The following is an 18,184-nucleotide window of genomic DNA, read 5'->3' as shown; positions in this document are numbered from 1 at the left end:
CCACTTGGGAGGCAAAGGTGTTGCATTGACACAAGTGAGGGAGCATCAGCATCCCAGCTCCAGCTCCGAGCCCCTCAGCAAGGGGCGCAGGGGAGGTTCACCCTTTGCACACCGACTCACCCAGCCACAGGGCCCCATCTGTATCTAGCTGTGTTGCACCAAGTGGAGAGGAGCCAGCAATGGGGGCTTCGTTGCCGACTTGAAGGGAACCTTCTCTCTGTACCCTGCTCCCGGAGGGAGGGAGGAAGAAACAGAAGATGATTAGCAACCTTAGAGGGAAAGCCCAGAGCTGCCCTCTGCTTTACACTAAAGCCAAACGCTGGGCACCGTCAGCCCTACTCCGCCTGGAGCAGAGCAGGGAGCAGAGCTCTCCCTCGGGCCACGTAGCACAGCACGGTCCTCGGTCCTTGGAGCACCGCGCAGCAGTGGCGAGCACTCCCCTCCGGCATCCCCCGCGCATCCCACCGCCCCGCTGCCGGCCCTGCCAGCAGCCACAGCTTCCCCTCGCACCCTCCAGAGCCACCAGCAGAAATCCCCGGCATGCCAGCCGCATGACCCGCTCACCACTCCCACCACCAATAAAAATAAAAGAGACGGCTCAGGCTCAACATGAACAGAATGTCAAACCCTCAGCCAGCTAAAATAAAAGGCATGAACCTTTCGTACCTCCTTGAGCCTGCCCCTTTGACATTTCCAGGCGTGCCACAACACGCACCCCTCCAGCGCAGCACTGCCCACATGCCTCTCCTCTATTATTATCCAAGAAGAGGAGTGACCCTCGGGGATCACAGGGCACGGAGCCACAGCCATGACTCAGGCTCCCTAGTTCCCAGCTTGCCCATCCCACAGCAGCCTGCCACGGCCCTGCTCCCCCCTCCTGCCAGCCTTCACACCTGTACGCTTTGATGTGAATCCACTGGTTGGTGTTGACTGGGACCGTGGATCGTAGGATGACAGGCTTGGAGCCGAGGTCGTAGGTCATCTGTACAAAGCCATCCACTATGGCGAGGGCGATGTAGTCTGATCGCTCCAGCCCCTTCCCGCTCCACAGGATCAGCCCCTGAGTGGCTTCTGTTTTGATGCTTAGTTCGAAGTGGTTGGATTGCAGGGCCTTCTCGCTGCAGGGCAGATGGGAGCAGGGAAGAAGACAGAGCGGAGTTAAAGACATGGCTACAAAAGCAACAGGCAGGCAGGCAGCTCCTCAGAGCAGCCTTCTCTGCTGTTCCCAGTCAACTAGCTCACCTGCTGAGGGTAACCTTCAATCAACCTTTGGCATCGGGCTATGCACGGGGTCTCAGTCCCTACCTGCTGCACTTGAGGGGTCGCGGCCTTTGCAACATCCCAAGCCTGCTCAGGCGGCCTGGCGCATGGCAGGGGGAGCAGATGGAACGCTCTAAACCATGCCACAGGATCAAAGCAATGGCCCTCTGGAGGTCTCTAACCCAGCTCCTGCTCAGAGCAGCACCACTGCTAGACAAGGGCAGCTGTGGCTCTGCCCAGCTGAGCTTGGGAACACGGGGACTGGAGCTCCTTCATCCTCCTGCTGACCTGAGAGGGGGCTGCACCGTTCTCCTGGGCATGAAGTGTTTCCCCCTACATCCAGCTTGAACCTTTAAAGACACAGTCTGGGGCTATTGCCCCTTGCTTTTGCCCTCCCTAAGCATAAAGTTCATGTACATCAACCCCTGCAAGCTGCGATACGCAAGTCTTGGTTTTGCCTCCTCATATGCAGATGCTGAAGGAAGAGCAGGGTTATGTGGGTTGGTCAACAGCACCAGGCTGGCCCCAGTCTGGCCAGCAGAAGGGTTTTCCCCACAGAGCTGCCTCTGATTTGAGAGAGGTCAGAACAAAGGGGGCTCTGTTGGCCACATGGGGAGGGCTGCGGCCAGCAGCTGTGCTGGGGTCAAGCACCATTTCACTATCCTGCTGGCAGGCATCCAAGGTGCAAGCAGAGCTGGGGCGCCTGGGGACCACCGCTCCCCACGCCATCACCACACAGCCACCAGCCTCAGAGGTACGTGCTCTACCGCTGCCTCTGCTTGACAAAAGCCACACGGGAACCCAAGGCTGGGGACTGTGAGACGATGAGCACCCTGTGGTTTGAAGGGGTTGGAGACTGTCCACAGAGGCAGCAAAGCCTTCTTACTCCTAGATGCAGTGTCTTTTCCCAAGGGAGGAATGAAGGGAGGACAGGGTTTCTCCCACATTGGCATCCCCATCTTTGCTCAGTCCCTTTTGGAACAGGCAAAAGGCTCCTGGTGACAGGTGAAGTTGCCATATGGAGTCACCATCCACTCTCCTGGGATGCTCTGAGACACACTGCTGACACATGTGCACACACAGACCAGACAACACGGGCAACACAGACAGCTTTTTATTCCCAAGGGACACTGTGCCCAAAGGGCTGGACAAGGGCTCTGCATGCAGCCTGCTGTATTGTCAAGGCAGCTTGGCCTCTCCCCTCACTTGCAGCTATTTGCTGTCTAGTCCCCAGGAGCAAGGGGCAGAGCTGCAGCCACACAGGAGCTGCTGTTCCTATGCTTGGAGAGACAGGGCTTCCTTCATGTTTACTCCCATCACCTGCAGAGCTGTATCCCTTATAAATAAAAAGCCAAGGGTATGGACACACAGAACACGCACGGGGACAGAGACATGCTGATGCAGCAACAGCAGAGCACGAGACACACGAGCTGAAAGCCTGGCACAGACTCACCTGGGCTCCACAGGATAGTCCAGCGCTTCGGGACTTAGATGCAGGAAGAAAGGGGAGCATGCGATAAGCGCAGGACAGCAGAGGAGACCCTTCCCTCCCACCCCGCTCACAGACAGGGAACAGCCCCGCTCAACTGCAACAGCTCTTCACCCTACACGACGCTCAAGCTGAGAAAACCACCCAGCACGAGCAGGAAGCCTCAGCCACCGTCCCTGGGGCTGCGTTTCCTCAAGCCAGTGAGACAAGTTTCCAAGTTGTTGCTTAGCCAGGCTGAGCATAATAATGCCAACGAGAATGCAGCCCTGTCCCACCGGGCAGGGTCTCTGCAATGCTCCCCCCGGGTCAGGGCGATCAGTGCTCCTGCCAGTCACCCCTGCTGCCCTACTGGCAGGACAGAGGGAAGCGCTGCTGGGGGAACGGAGCTTTTGGTCCATGGCCCTGCACCAGGACCCCTTCCTGGGCAGATCTTCAGGCAGGTCTCAGGCTGGTTCTTGGGGACGCCACAGAGCAGGCCCCCACCGAGTTAGATAGGGTCACACAAGGCCTCTGAGTCAGCCTTGGGGCACTTGGGCAGTGGGACGTGCATGGAGAAGGGGAAACCCAGGACTCCAGCTGTCCTGCTGGCACTGCCTGGGGGTGTTAGGGGCTACAGGCTGGCATTACAATCAGCTCCAACAAGACGTATATATAAAAATGTATGTTCACAGGAAAAAAAAAAAAAAAAAGTATGGGCATGTCATGGCCAGCAGAACCCAGAGAAGCAATTGGGACGTTAGTCCTGCCCAAGGCACACCCTGGTGTCTGCCTGGAGGCAGAAGAAACTACTTTTTATGGGCAGCCCAATGGGTCCTTTGGTCCTGGCAGGGCCACTGAGTGCTGCGGCCAAGTCCCAGCAGAGGGATCTGGGGAGAAGTGCTAAGCTCTCTTGCAGGATGGGGCATGCACAGCCAAAATAGGCTGGCTTGGGCCGGAACAAGGCTGGGAACGGTGACCTTCCCTTTGCAGAGCACTGGGAGAGGCAGGACACAAAGGTAGCAGGTTTCTGCTCATCTGCAGGGATGTGGCTCATGTCTGCGCAGAGGGACAGCTGGGCACTCTGCCACGTGGCAGAGTAGTCGTGCAGGCCGCTACATGCCCCTCGTGGCTATAGGGCACTGTCTAGCTCAGGAGGATACTTGGCTCCTAAAAAGCCCTTTCCAAAACACCACAGCACCTCCCAAACCGTCATGAACATGCAGGAGATGGGTTCTGTGGCTCCTCAGGTGTTAACATGCATGCATGCACACAGCTCAGCCTCCTGAGCCTCTGCTTGACCCCAGCTTGTAGAAAATGAGGTGAAATGGGGATGTAACAAGGCAGGTATCAGACTCCCCCACACAGCGGGCAATACAGCTGCATGAACCAGTGCTTCTCTTCCACTCCTGCTGCTACAGCAGGAGAGACAGGCAGCAAATCAACAGCTGTCAAGCCCGCTCTGGGGAAGGAGCCCTTCTCCCCATCCGCCTGCCCAGGCCCCTCTTCTGCCCCCCAGCTGCACTGCACATTGCAAGGCATTGCCCAGGCCGCATTCCCCGGACTGGGGAACACTTCTAGCACCCAGCCTGGCCTCCTCACTACAGCAGCAATGCCATATTCTGCTGGAAAAATCAGGCCAGGATTAGCACCCCTTACTTCCATCGCCAACGCCTTTGCCGCTGATGGAAGAGGGAAATCACAGGAATTTTCTTCCTCTGTGCTCACCCACTTCAACTAAGGGTAAGTTGCAGCGTGCTGCCAGGACATCTGCCTGCAGCAGAGCCAGGCAGCGGAGCTCCTGCTGCATCTTGGCTGTGTTTGGGCCCTGGTACTGCCACAAGAGCTGTGGTCAGTACCTGTGTCCTCGTCACCCTGAAACGGGAATCCCTGCCCACGGCAGCCCCCTGGGAGAGTGCCTGTATTCCTCCTGCCACACCTGCCCTGTGCTCCCGGCTCCCCTGCGGGTGGGCACTCAGGGGGGCAAGGGGAGATGTGGTGGAGGGCAGATGGCTGCAGGGAGGACTGTACTTACGCGGGGATCTCATTGGTCAGGTGGCTTGAAAACAAAGAAACAAGGACACTGAGAAGAGACAGACAGACAGAGACTGACAAACAACAGCTCAACAGAGGTGCCCTCCCAGGCAGGGTGCTAGGGCAGCAGGGGGTCGGAGGGTGCAAGATGCAGATTGATGGAGCCTGATCCAACACCCTGTCTCAGTGCCACGGAGCTGGGAATTAGCCCCGGGGGCTGCAGGAGCACATTGCTGAGGAAGGGTACCAAGCCAGACCGCAGTGGACCGAGAGTCTCCTGTTGGAGAAATACCCAGTCCAGGGGCTGAGGACCTCAGTCCACAGCTGTGTAGCAAGCCCTGCTCACCTGGAGAGAGAAGCCCCAGGGACCAGTACAGCCACAGAAACCACAGCACCTAAACACGTACTCCTAGCCCCTGGGGTCAGGGTCGAGCAGATGCTGGAGAAGGCTCGGCAGTCCCTGCAGCAGCGACAGCCCATCCCTTGCTGTGCAGCCAGGGAGACAAAGGACCTGGCAGGCAGAACACCTCTCCCCTCAGCACAGCTCACCCAGCCCACAACCTGCTCCTGAGCACGCGGGCAAAGAATGGCAACGACCAGGAGCAGGGCATGGGCCACATTAACCACCTTCATGGGCTGCACTCAGCCAGCTTCATCCCACTTCCAAACCAGACTCTGCTAACGCAGAACGTGGCACACACGCTGCAGAACGAGAACAGCCAGACCTGAAGCTGGCCAGGCACTGCCATTGTGGGGAAAGCCCTCTGCCAGCAAGGCTCCTTCAGGGGTGAGGGCTGGAAGTGATGGCTCACAGCCCCAGTTTGCCTTGCTCCCCTCTGAGTGCTGCACTCGGACTTCAGCCCTAGCTCCTCCTCCTGCCAACAGCCCTAACTCCTTCTCTTGTCCTTGGTTCAGCTCAGCAGCCAAGTTACCTCTTCGTCACGGCATTGTGGTACTCCATGTATGTCCTACCATCAAAAGCAATGGCCTCTGCATCTCCAGCAGCCTTCTCAATGATCACTGGAGGTGGGAAAAAGAAGAGCTGTCAGGCAACGTAGCATGGCCTGTCCATCCTCAGAGACTAGGAAAATCCCCCTTTACACTGCGCAATCCTAACAGGACGAAGGCATGCACAAACCTGCCATCCCTTGGAGCGCATCAGCACTGTGGCACTCTGAGCAAGCCCCTGGAAAGCTTTACTGTGGCTTTAGAGCCCATGAGTCCAGACAATCTCCCTGTTTTGCAGCCAGCTGCCATGGAATCTGCAGCCTTGTTGGCTTCCTGGCTGAAGCTGGGGAGGAACCGGGGGGCTTGGTGCTGGCCCAGGTGCTAAACTCAGGGAGGTCGTAGGAAAGAAACCCTGATCTGGAGACAGCTAGGCGCTGCGCTGGCCCTCCAGGTGAATCTGCTACAGCACCAAACCACATTTCCCTGCCCCAGGCTGCTCCCCCCGAGCACAGCAACATGAGACAGGATCGCAGTGCACTGACGGGAGGAGGTGACAGGGCTGGGTGATCTACCTGTGGGCAGCAGCATTTGCCCTGCTGCATACAGTGTAACGCCTGCATTTCTGAGAAACGGCATAGCCCCGACTTCACAGCTGCACCACAGCACCAACCTGCAAATGCCACCGCTTGTCTCCCCTGGGTTCCTCCCAGCAGCCACAACAAGGACAAGACCCCAGGCTCGGCCCAAGCCGTGTGCTGTCCTGCTGCCACCAGCTAATCATCCAGCAGTTTCAGTGCCGTGTCTGGCTAGTGGATGAGGGTCCACGTCCAGCCCCACCCTGGCAGCCTCACCTTTCTCACAGTGAGCTCCAGAGAAGCCCCTCTGGCAGGCACACTCATAGCTCTCTAGCCGGGGGCTGCAAGTGCCTCCGTTCTGGCAAGGATTGGGTTTCTGGGTACAGGGGTGGCCTCGGAAGGGGGAGATCTCAATGGCGCTGCGGATGTTCTGCTCCTTCAGCACAGGCACTCCCTTGATGGAGATCTGGCAGATATAAGCAAGAAGAAGCCCAAGGGTCAGGGTTCACCGCCCCACCTCTCCACGGGGCTGGCGGGGGGACAGAGGCCAATATCCTCGGGGGGAGGAGGAGATGGGAAGCCAGACCCATGTGTTCCTGTAATGCATGCCCATCTCCCCTTCTGCCCCTTTTCAACTGGGTGTACCCCCATGCACATGGGCCCACAGGCTGGGGCAGCCCACCCAGGCTCGTCCTTGCTCTCCTTTAGCGGTGCCAATGCAGGTGGCACGTCTCCCAGCCAGACACCTGCCCTGGGCCACCCAGTCAGGCCTTACCCTCTGCACAGCTCCATCGAAGCTGGTGGAGATGGCGGCTGCTCGAGCTAGCTTGCTGAAATCAGGGGCTCCCCCAACATAAAACGGCTCCTTCAGGTTCAGGAAGGTGTGAGGCACCTGGGGAGGACAGGGGAGAAGGTGACATGGAGAAGACACCAGGCTATCCCTAAGCTGCAAGCAGGGCACTTGGCCCAGCTCCGCGGGGACTAAAGGATGCTGCAAGCAGGGCAGCACTGCAGGCGGAGCAGGCACCCGTGCACAGCCAGAAGCCGGGCTGGTGGGAAAGAAAGCAACAGCCACCTGCCCCCCGCGCTCCCCCGCTCACTGCCTTCTTCCCTCAAGGCACGGACTGTGTCCTGCAGCAAGGCTGCTGCAGGCACCTCTGCAGGGGCTGGGCAGGACAGCCCTGCCCGAGGGCAGGCAGGCAGGAGGTGGGCCAGGCAGGGAGAGGCAGGCTAGGCTCTGCATCCCGCTTGGGACCACATCTGCACCTCCTCCGTTCCCTGGACTGCCCCAGTCCAGCTGTCCCGCACGCCCTGCAGCCCTTCCCTGCCCTGCCACCGGGACCTACGGCTGGTCACCAGCCACGGCACTGCCGGCACGAGCCGGTGCCGAGCACAGGGAGGCGATGAGCTCCATGGATCTGGCACCAAACAGGCTGTCTAAAGGGTGCTGGGAGAAACGGGCCTCCAGTGAACCTCCTCATGCCAAGCTGCAAGGTCTTGCCTGCCAACAGGCACGCAAGGAAAAGATTTTCTGAGAATTTAATTTTGGGGAGATGCTCTCAGGTGTGGAGGCCTCCAGTTCTGCGTGGCTCCCAAAACCAAGTAAACAAATATTGCTTCCCTCTCACCAGGGCTAATGCTTAAACCCAAACGCATACCGGAGGGATTTAGCTTGGATTCATCCGGCTGCTACAGGTCCCCTACAGCACATGGCTAGAGGAGGTTCTCCTGCATCTCACGTGGCTGTGTGTTTGGAGGAGAAAGGCTCCCTCCTTGCTGTCACCCTGCAGCCCCAACTGCACAGCACAGAAAGTCCAGGTGAGTCTTCAGCCACATGGTTCACTTGGCACACAACAGAAGCGATGTCCCTTCCCGAGCACCTGGGATGGAGCCCGAGGCACAGCAGCGAGGCAAAGATGCAGTTATATGAATCACTAGCTAATGCTTTGTGGAGTTAACACAAGAAACATGACCAGATTAATTGAAATGCTGTAACTGGCTGGAAATTAATGATGGGAGAGGATACAAGTGTCTCTAATCTACAGAGATCCTACAGCTGCTTGGTCAGATGGGAAGGGGAGTGGGTGAGACACTGAGATCTGAATGGAAAACGAAAAAGAACAACGTGCCAATGGCAAATGAGATGGAGGTGCAGTGGGTCATACTTATCTTTACCTTACGGGATTTCTGGGATCCAGACAGCAGGGGAGGGAAAAATACGAATGAAAATCAAAGGGAGAGAGAGAAAGAGAGAGAGAAAAAAGGAAGATCAGTGGGTAACATCGTAACATGCGGGGCTGCAAGACCACTGCAGCAGCCAGTGCCTGGGGTATCCAGGGAAGGGGAAGGGGAGCTGGAGAAGGCAACAGGAGGGGCCGCTGCCAGCCGGGGTAGCCTTCGCCCGGAGAGAAGCTTGAGACACTGAGAGTGAAGGGAGGAAGAAATCCCTTCTTTTGCAGGAATGATGTGGATCTCAGGGAAGAGTTCAGCAGCAGATGGGGCTTTTTCTGCATTACCAGTTTCCCTGCTGGAAAGGTGGATGAAAGGAAGGCCAGCGGCCCTGCCATGACACCCAGGGAACTGCTGTTCGTGCAGAGACAGAAGTGCAGAGGGGACAGGGCACAGGGAGAAGTCAGAGAGGTAGGCTGCCAGCTGGGAAACAGAGGAGAGAAGGCACTGACGGGTTCCGCAGCAACAGTGCAACGGGGCTTCTACCGCCCCGTGACCTCCTCCCGCTGAGCTCTGCGCCCAGCATCAAGGGCACGGGCTGATACCCCCACGGGCCAACACGGCGGCAGCCCGGGCTGCCAGGGGGCCTTGGGTACTGACCCCGACAAGGACAGTCGAGGACCTGCAAACAAAGGCCAAGGGGCGTGTGCACGTGTGTGAGGGGGGGCTCCATCGAACACATTCCTGAAACCAAGGCCCCCAGGAGTCAGGGCATGCGTGTCACTGGCGAAGGTGCTGCAGCTCTGCGTGGCAAGGGGCAAGGAGGGGGAAGAGCTGGGAGAAGCGCGCAGCTGCGGTCCTACAGCACCGGTACCAGGCTGCAGAGCGGCTAAGAGAGGCGGGCAAGCTCTGCCCCGCAGCATCCTTTTCTCCTCAGGTCTTGCCCTCTCCTCCTCTGCCCTTGAAGACATGCACCACAGGGTGCCCTTGAGCCTGGGAACTTCTCAGCTCATGTCACACATGACAGGAGCAAGGCTGGAAGCCCAGAGGGCTCTCCCTCCTGGCCCCATCAGCTTACCGGTGACTCTCCCATCACCCTCTCGCCATTGTTGATCCTCATTACTCCTTTGCGCCCATTCCTCTCCAACAGGACACTTATCCAGGTGTTGAGGGGAACCTGCTCTTTGCTCCTGGTGATAAGAAGGGAGGAGAAGACACACGGGTGAGAGCTCTGCCACCACCACCTGCAAACACAGCACTGTAAACCTCCCCTGACCACCTTGGGCTGCCCAGGCCACCGCAGCCCAGCCAGCTTGGGCTGCCCCTGCTCACAGCCAGCCCGGCATTAGCCTGGGAAAGAGGCACAAGCCAGGGACAGGCCCAGCTTTGCTCTGTCCCACAGAGGGACAGCTGACCAAAAACCATTACTGCAAACAGCCAAGGCCAGTATGAAGTCTGCTCCCCCCCTGCCCCCCAGGGTTCCTTACGAACTGGGGGTGTCTAGTCTGGAGGAGACTCAGGGACCCCTCATTGCTCCCTACAGCTACCTGAAAGGCGGCTGTAGCAAGCTGGGGTCAGTCTCTTCTACCAGGTAACAATTGACAGGACAAGATGAAATGGCCTCAAGCTATGCCAGGGGAGATTTAGATTGGACATTAGGAAAAATTTCTTCACTGAAAGGGTGGCCAAGCATTGGAACAGGCTGCCCAGGGAGGTGGTGGCATCAACATCCCTGGAGGTGTTTAAAAAATGCAGAGATGCAGTGCTTGAGGACATGGTTCAGCGGTGGGCTTGGCAGTGCTGGGTTAATGGTTGGACTTGAAGCTTTTAAAGGTCTTTTCTAACCTACTCAACCAATCCAACCCGACTCTATGATTTTCTGGGAGGGGAGCTCAAAGCCAGTGCTGGACACCTAAGGCTGTCCCTCAGGCCTCCGCTGCCACGTCCCCATGATGAGCAGCTCTACAGCCTGCAGCCCATCCTACCTGAGCACAGCTGCCCCTTTGCCCAGGTCGTATCTGTACTCCAGGTAGCCATCGTGTAAGCCCAGAGAGACAAAGTCCCCTTTGCCATCTGTCTTCTGGCCATTGTAGAAGATCATGCCACTGGGGTTCTTGGCCAGGAAAACAACTTCCATGGACATTTTGTCCCTGAGGAGAGAAGGATTATGGATACTCTCCAATCCAGCTGCCCATGCGCTCTCTTCCCTTGGCCCCATGTGCCAAGCCCTTGGAACACTTCTGCCTGCCTGGGACTACAGGTACGGCAGAGAGATGCCGCCCCTGTAAGGCATCCTTGCCAGGCAAGAGGCACGTCTGCCACATTCGAGATGGTGCTTTGTGGTGCCCATTTACCCCGCCTGTTGTAATGCCAAGCACATGGGGCGCAGTGCTGGCTCAGCCTGGCTGCAGGCATTCTGGCGATGCCAGCTCCTCTGGAAAAGAGCTCCAGCAGGCAAAAGGGAAGACCCCTGGGGAGAGCCAGCGTGTGACAGGCGAGGCTCAGAGCCTGAGCTCTCTCCCCCGAACCAGCCACGCAGACGATGCACTCGCCTGCCCCTCTCCCATTCCCTGGCACTTACTGCAGGTCAGGAACGAAGGTCTGCAGCCCATTCAGCTCCAGGTAGGAGAAGCCATTGAACTCCGGGAGGAAGGGCATGGTGTGGTCCTGCTCTGTCACTGGGCACAAATGAGGGAATGGTGAGGAAGAGGAGGCAGAGCAGCTTCAGCCAGTGCCCCAGAGGCACAGTGGGCAAGGCCTCCTGGCCACCCAGGCTGGGGAAATCAGCACCTTCAGTTCCACCCCCTTCCCCAGACCCACTCCTCTGCCAGCTCCCGTCCCACCTAGCTCGCAGAAGTCTCCTTCCCGGCCCATGGGACAGGTGCACAAGGCACCTCCCTCTGGCAGCACCAGACAGGTGGCAGAGACGTGGCAGGGCGTAGGGTCACAGGGATTCCTCTCATCGGCACACGTCGGGCCTGCAGCAGAAAAGGCAGTCTGTCAGCTCAGCATCCCAAACCAACAGCCATCAGGCACGATTTGGCCGGAGACAAATGTCTCTGATGTCTCCCAATGCCCTGCCAGAATCAGTTGGGTTCCCATGACTCAAGAAGCCCCCCTCAGCGGACCCCAGAAACGGCAGATGATACCCTTGCCAGACTATGCCCCTAAAATGCAAGAGGAAACTTTTTTGCGCATGAGAACAGATCCTGGCCCTTGCCTTATGTGCATACGAACAGGTCTACGTTCTCAATGTATTGACTTGACTGGATGCAGCTTCATCCTATTCTTCCTCCTCTAATGCGCTGCTGACACTCCACACCACATCCCTCCCCGCTGTAGCTCATAACACGAGCCCCAGGGGCTGTGAGAACCTTCAGGGCCAGGCAGCGGGATCAGGAGCCCCAGCAATGCTCGCTCTGCAGCCCCTTCCCCGTACCAGTGTAGGTGTAGAGACACTCGCAGTGGAACATCTCTGCCTCCTTGACATGACAGATGCCACCATGGTGACAGGGGTTGGGGTGACAGGGGTCGTTGCCACACTCGCCCACCCCGCTGCCATACAGCACATCACTGCCTTTCTCCCGCAGGTCGTACATCTGGTTGTTCACGTCCAGGAGACGGATGCAGCCCTTCAGGCCAGCTGTAGCTGTGGTACGATCTGCCACCCTGCAAGGACAGAGGACAAAGTGGGTGGGGGTTTTGTCCCCCGAGGACAAAAATGCAGAGGCCCTCCAAGCATCTGGGTCAGGCTGCGCTTCCCAGCAGGGCATTCAGAGGCCCCCCCGGCCCAGAGAAGCCCCACTCTACAACAACCCTCCAGCCACTGCCTGAAGCCTGCTGGCAGGCAGGGAGCTGCAGCCACCACAGATGCTCTGCCCGCAGCAGCAGTGGATGCTGTGACACCCAGGGCAGCACCCAGTGCCCTCACTCACACAGCCATTTGGTCCTCCGGCGCTCCCCCGATGAACAGGTCCGTGTCAAGGTTGAGCCCGTCAGTGCCCGTCGGGCTCTCCCCGCTGACGTGGGGCTCCCCATCGACAGACAGCATGCCGCTGCGGCGGTTGCGGTTCACCACTAACTGGTGCCACTTGCCAGGCTCAACACGGACTTTGCTGGTGATGACGCCCGTGCCGGAGCCAGTGTTAAACCTGGAGCAGAAGAGGGGAGGCCTGTGTCTTCTGCCACCTGCACAAAGGTGGCATCTGTGCCATGGCACAGGGGCTGCTGCATCCCAGGGAGGAGCTGGGAGCACTCAGGAGCCCCCCTCCCTCCCCAGCTCTGGATCAGGCTGCATGCACCATCCCCCGCTGAGCATCACAACTGACCGCCTGAGAGCTCCTCTGGGCTTTGCAGCCTCCAGAGATCTGCCCTCCACCTCGCCTTACTCCAAATCTGCACCTTTGGCTTGTGGAACTGGAAAATTCATTTCAGTTCACATTTCTGGGGCCGTTTTCCCTTTCTTTTTTCCTCTGCATTTCTTTTTTCCTCTGCATTTCTTTTTCCAGTACAAAAACAGCGCCAAAAAAAAGACTTCTCACTTCCTCAAAAAAATCAACCTCCCACACCTTTTAGCTTTCAGACTGAAATAAGCAAATTAACTTCCTTGAAAAGTGTCAAGGAGAATGAGTGCCCTTAGTATTCCTATTGCATTGGAAAAAATGCTCCTCCTGTTCTTGTTCACTTGATGCTACTGTTTCTTATCCTCCAAGTTTGAGCCCAGCACCCTCCTGGTGTTCTGCAAGGACCATTCTGGCAAGAACGGCTCCTCTGCTTCTTTCACATCCTGCAGGGCTGAGGGGAAGCACACCCACCTGAGCTCCACATAGCTGCCAACCAGCGCCAGGGAAATGAAGTCTTTGCCGCGGTTCTGCCCGTTGTAGAGCAGCAGCCCGCCAAGCTCCACAGTCCTGAACTCCATGGCGATGCGCACGGTGTGGTACGCCTTCATCATCTTGAAGGCCAGGTAGGACTTGCCACCAAAGCTGGGGATGAAGTACCTGATAGCTGCAAGAGCCAGGGAGGGTAGAGATAGGAAGAGGGGATGAAGTAGAGGAGGAAATAGAAGGACAGAGAGCAGATAAAGGCCAGACATGAGCCCATGAACATTTTCCTACTCATACAAAGAGAGCTTTTGTGAAATGACAGAAAGAAGCTTGCTCTCCTCTCTGGGTCAATGCTCCTGTGCAACCATCCCCTGTCACCACCTCCTAGACACTCATAATGGTAGCAACCAACTCCTCCCATGGTGGCATGCCCCCCAGAGATTGCTCCCAGGCTTTAGAGATCTGTGGTACCGCTTCCCAAGCACTTGGCTTCAGGGTGCTGTCCCCGCCAGCTCCTCCCAGGTAAGGACCAGAGCTGTCGGTCCTTTCCATGCCCAGCTAGCACATCCCCTGTGCCGTCAGCTGAGCTCCGCTGCGCACACAGTTCCCTGTAACTCAACTTCCCAGCTCCCTGGATAATTTTTACCTGTCCCGTCCAGAATCCCACATGACAGACTTACATTCATCACTCCAGGCTTTTATTTATTGTAGCTGAGATTTTCCAAGGGATCTGGAAGGCCAAGCCCTATTAAAATTAATAAGGCTGGACACCTACATATAGTAGCAGCTTTGAGCACTCCAGCTCAAGCTTTAGGGAAAAGCTTTTCAGGAATAAGGACTCACAATGCCCAGAGCCCCTGGCGTGACACCAGACTACCAGTGGGAGCTCACAGTAAATAACAGCAGCTCTGGTTAAGCGTGCTGCCAGCCTGCAGCTGTTTGCTAAGAAGCTCTGAGCACCGGGAAATAGAGCCTGAATTATCGGCGCACATCTCCTGGTGTTCAAGAGGACAGTTAGTACCTGTCTCTCAGTTACGCCAGCCAGCAGTTACTAGCTGTAGAAGCTGCGAGTGACAATGCCGTGAGCCAAGATAAAAAAGCAGCAGCTCACAATTTCCATGCTTCAGGGCACTAGTACAGCAGAAGTGGAGCCAAGAAGAAACTGCTCCCAGCACCTTCTTACCCTGCAGCCTTGCCGTGCTCGCCTCTTACAATGCATGGTGCATGTACAACCTGTTCATGGCAGAGCTAAGGGAGCCGGTTAAACTGGCCCCTGTGGTGCCTCCTGCCCGGTGCACGTGCAGTGCCAGTGCTGGTGATGGGGCTGGGTTCACACCTGCCCCCGTGTCTCTCCATCACCATGCAGTCAATGCAGTTTGCTGGACTACTGACAGACAGGGGTCAGAGGCACGTACGTTTCTCACAGACGGCTCCCCCTTTGCCGGCTGGGCAGCTGCAGGTGAATTCCTTCCCGTCATCCTCGCAGGTGCCACCGTGCAGGCAGGGGTGAGAGTCGCAGGGCCGCATGGGTTTCTTCGTGGCAGGGGGCTGGCGCGTGGGCTTCCACCGGGTGGTGGCCGGGAGGGTGGAGGTGGGTCTCTTGGTGCTTGCAGCTCCTGCCGTCTTGCTGCTGGGTCGGCCCGCGGCATCTGGGCGCAGGACGTGGACTGTGGTGGCAGCAGCGGCCGTGGTGTATCGCCGGGTGGTGGCAGGTGCCATGGTGGTGGCCGTGGTTGTGGTCACAGTGGTGGTGAAGAGCCTGGGGATCCAGTCTGGAACACAGCAAAGGGCAGGTGGAGGCTCGCGCTGTGCAACCCTCCCTGCGGGCTGGGAAAGTTGCTTGGGCTTTTGGGGCGAGATGGCAGCCAGAGGCTCAGACGGATCGCTCCCCTGGGCTGAGCTGAGAACAAGTCCAGGTACATGGACTAACCTCCGGGCCCTGGCTCCGGGCAGCACCGTCTGGGGAAGCATTTGATGGGTTACTGCTACAGATGAAAGGCCCTGGCAAGACCAGAGGAGCCAGCCTGCCCGTTTGAAAGCCTAAACCAAGAGAGGGGGACTGACCGCAGACAGAGGGGGCTCACCGAAGTCCATGAATTTGACGTGCTCCTGCTGGGGCTTCTTCACCAGGATGGTCTTCTTCTTGGAAGCTTTGATCTGCTTCAGCAGCGCCCCTTGGACGTCAGCTGCTGTGTAGGAAGTGGCTGATGGTAGCCAGGAGGAGAAAGGAGAAAGGCAAGGGTGAAGATGCAGGCTCACCTAGAAGTTTCCCTCTCACGACCTCCCTACGTTATATCTGAGTCATCCCTTTCCCTAGGAAAATGCTCCCAGCCCTCCAGGCACCAGCTCAGGGTGCACCTCCCCCCAGCTCTTCTCACAGCATCTGTTGATTTTGCTGGACAGAAGACATAGCCCCAGCAAATTTTAATAAGGTTCTTTCATGCTCCTCACAGCACATGTGTTTCTCAGGCCGGCAGCCCCACTGGGAGCACCTGCCCTCTCCTCAGGCACACGCCACAGTGCATCAGCACCGGGAAGGCTCCTACCTGGGTCAAAGTGGGACTCCACAATGACACGGACAGCGCTGCTCTGCCCCAGGTCTCGGACACGGATACTCTTGAAATCCTTCTTAACGTCAGAATTGCGGAAAAGCTCATCCAGCTAGTTGGTCGGAGGTGAAGGAGAAAAGATAAACAAACCAGTTAATGGGGAGATCCTAGAACATCTGTCCTTTCAGTAAAAGATCTTGAGTCTCACCGAGTCTCCTTGGTTTCAACCCACAGGGGTTTGCATCCAAACCTTTGCAAGACATCCCACTGACCACACAGAGAACAGGGCACCGTTGTGCAGGGCAATCATTTCAGGCGGTCCCTATTCTTTATGGCCCGCAGTCAAAAGGTAAGAACAGGATCCCGAAATAGTGTGGGGAAGGCGAGCTATCCCCACCATAGCTGTGAAAAAGAATGGAACAGAGCCAGACCAGAGACACCTTGCAGTTCATATAGGGATTTTTTACTGTGTGGCATCTAAGTCTTAGTGATCTCTTCTAAAGCTCTGTAAACCTGCTTAGGCACTTTGGAAAATCCCATAAAGCACCATTCTGCATCTTTAAGTACCTGACTGCCTTTTAAAACTTGGCTCTCAGACATTGCAGGATTTGTCTGAAGTCACACAAAGGAGACAGTGACAGCCCAAGGCTTACAGAAAGTCGGGGCTGTAACACTCCTGCTAGCTACCTCTCCAGACTCACATCGGACCAGCAGCTGTCACAGCTAGAGGCCACCGCTTCCCTCCCTCGGCTTCACGGCAAAGGCAGAAAAGAAAGTAATTAACTGACTAATGGTCTCACGGTATAGCCTCCTCCTATAAATTCGGGCACAGTGATCTCAGAGGGGTAAAGGAGCATATCGCATCCATGGGCATTTGCAGGCACGTTGCACGGGGACAACAGGTCTCTGCAGCACGGGGCTGGGGCAGGAACCCTCAGCCCAGCCATGTGCCTGTGCCATGCCTTCACTTCCCCCAGCCTGGGAAGACAGAAGCCAGCAGCGTCTCTTGCCTTGCTGGGGAGGGGAGAATGCACGAACGTGTGAATGAAGCTTTCGTGTGCGTGTTTGTATCCTCGGATAGAAGTCACTGTTGTATTGGGAAATATTGCTATTGTGATACAGAACTGCATGAACCATATGGTCCATATGCCAGTCACACATCTGCTTATATGACTGTACCAAGGGCTTGCCAACTTCTAAGTGCAGCTTGGAACCAGCTCTGAATATGTTAATCTCCTTGCAAAGATGCTTTGTATTTGCTGTGCCACACTGCAGGCTACAGTAGAATGTTGCTACCCCATCCAGTGCTTCCTTGGCATACCCATATGTACACACATCGCCACGCAAAGTCCGCCTGCTCCAGGAGCTGGCAATGCAGGGGAGTTCTTCCTAAAGGTGGGAGACTTGAGTTTACACAAGCAGCTTCCCAAGTTGTGTAGCTGAACTGGGGGGGCAAAGGGGTTTTGGATACATTTTTGCCTAAGGGCTCTTCATGGAGGTACGGACACTTTGGGAAATCCAGGGTGTTAAGGCAGAACTTCTCATCTAAACAGCTCCATCGCCAAGATCAAGCTGAGAAAGGATAACTTTTGGTCCAAAACATAACAAAGGATGGAACCCACTGAGACACAGCATGTGGCAGAGGCTAATAACACATGTAGATTAAAAAGCGATCGGACAAATTCACAGAGGGCACCTTTTAGAACTGGTGCATCATTTCCTTACACTCTTTTAAGTGCCCACCCCACAAAGGCATTGGCCCTGACAATAACCCATGTTCACTTCCAGCTTTTGTAGGTTAAGCCCATCTCAAAAAAAACCACCAGACCCAACATGATGCAATGCTCCTCCAAGGTACTCAACACGTTTTGCAGATAGGTCTCTGTGCTCCGATTTGACAGACAGCTATGACAGGCCACTGCCTCCCCAGAAGCTATTGCGAGTGAGAAGGCAAAGCAGGAGGAAACCCACGGTGGTTCCCCTGGTTGGGACGACAGAGCATCTGCAGCTGCGGAGGGTGGCGTTGGCACAGGGTACTACAGACTGCGCACCCGGGGAGCAGCGCTCAGCAAGCAGGCAGCGCTCAGTCCCCTCTTTGGCAGTGTGGCTGGAATGAAGTGCAGCAGGCAGGTGAGCAGGGCTTGCTACACAGCTGTGGACTGAGGTCCTCAGCCCCTGGACTGGGTATTTCTCCAACAGAAGACTCTCGGTCCACTGCGGTCTGGCTTGGTACCCTTCCTCAGCAATGTGCTCCTGCAGCCCCCGGGGCTAATTCCCAGCTCCGTGGCACTGAGACAGGGTGTTGGATCAGGCTCCATCAATCTGCATCTTGCACCCTCCGACCCCCTGCTGCCCTAG

The 18,184-nt window shown here is 56.8% G+C and overlaps 1 protein-coding gene across 3 annotated transcripts in view; it reads right to left on the bottom strand.

Moving 5' to 3' along the window:
• AGRN (agrin) overlaps window positions 1–18,184 on the bottom strand; it is a 129,085-nt gene that overhangs the window by 4,499 nt on the left and 106,402 nt on the right. For all 3 annotated transcript variants that reach the window (XM_056332233.1, XM_056332235.1, XM_056332236.1), the window contains 15 exons: window positions 15,824–15,938; window positions 15,362–15,481; window positions 14,693–15,049; window positions 13,266–13,458; window positions 12,387–12,602; window positions 11,891–12,120; window positions 11,295–11,429; window positions 11,033–11,129; window positions 10,437–10,601; window positions 9,530–9,641; window positions 7,058–7,174; window positions 6,559–6,748; window positions 5,692–5,779; window positions 894–1,118; window positions 121–224 (listed from right to left, as the gene is read on the bottom strand). In XM_056332233.1, the coding sequence (XP_056188208.1) occupies window positions 121–224; window positions 894–1,118; window positions 5,692–5,779; window positions 6,559–6,748; window positions 7,058–7,174; window positions 9,530–9,641; window positions 10,437–10,601; window positions 11,033–11,129; window positions 11,295–11,429; window positions 11,891–12,120; window positions 12,387–12,602; window positions 13,266–13,458; window positions 14,693–15,049; window positions 15,362–15,481; window positions 15,824–15,938 (2,464 nt within the window). The remainder of the gene's footprint in view (window positions 1–120; window positions 225–893; window positions 1,119–5,691; window positions 5,780–6,558; window positions 6,749–7,057; window positions 7,175–9,529; window positions 9,642–10,436; window positions 10,602–11,032; window positions 11,130–11,294; window positions 11,430–11,890; window positions 12,121–12,386; window positions 12,603–13,265; window positions 13,459–14,692; window positions 15,050–15,361; window positions 15,482–15,823; window positions 15,939–18,184) is intronic.

Source organism: Falco biarmicus, chromosome 3 (assembly GCF_023638135.1).
Source record: "Falco biarmicus isolate bFalBia1 chromosome 3, bFalBia1.pri, whole genome shotgun sequence".
Lineage (NCBI taxonomy): Eukaryota > Metazoa > Chordata > Aves > Falconiformes > Falconidae > Falco > Falco biarmicus.
This window is presented reverse-complemented; position numbering and strand designations above follow the sequence as displayed.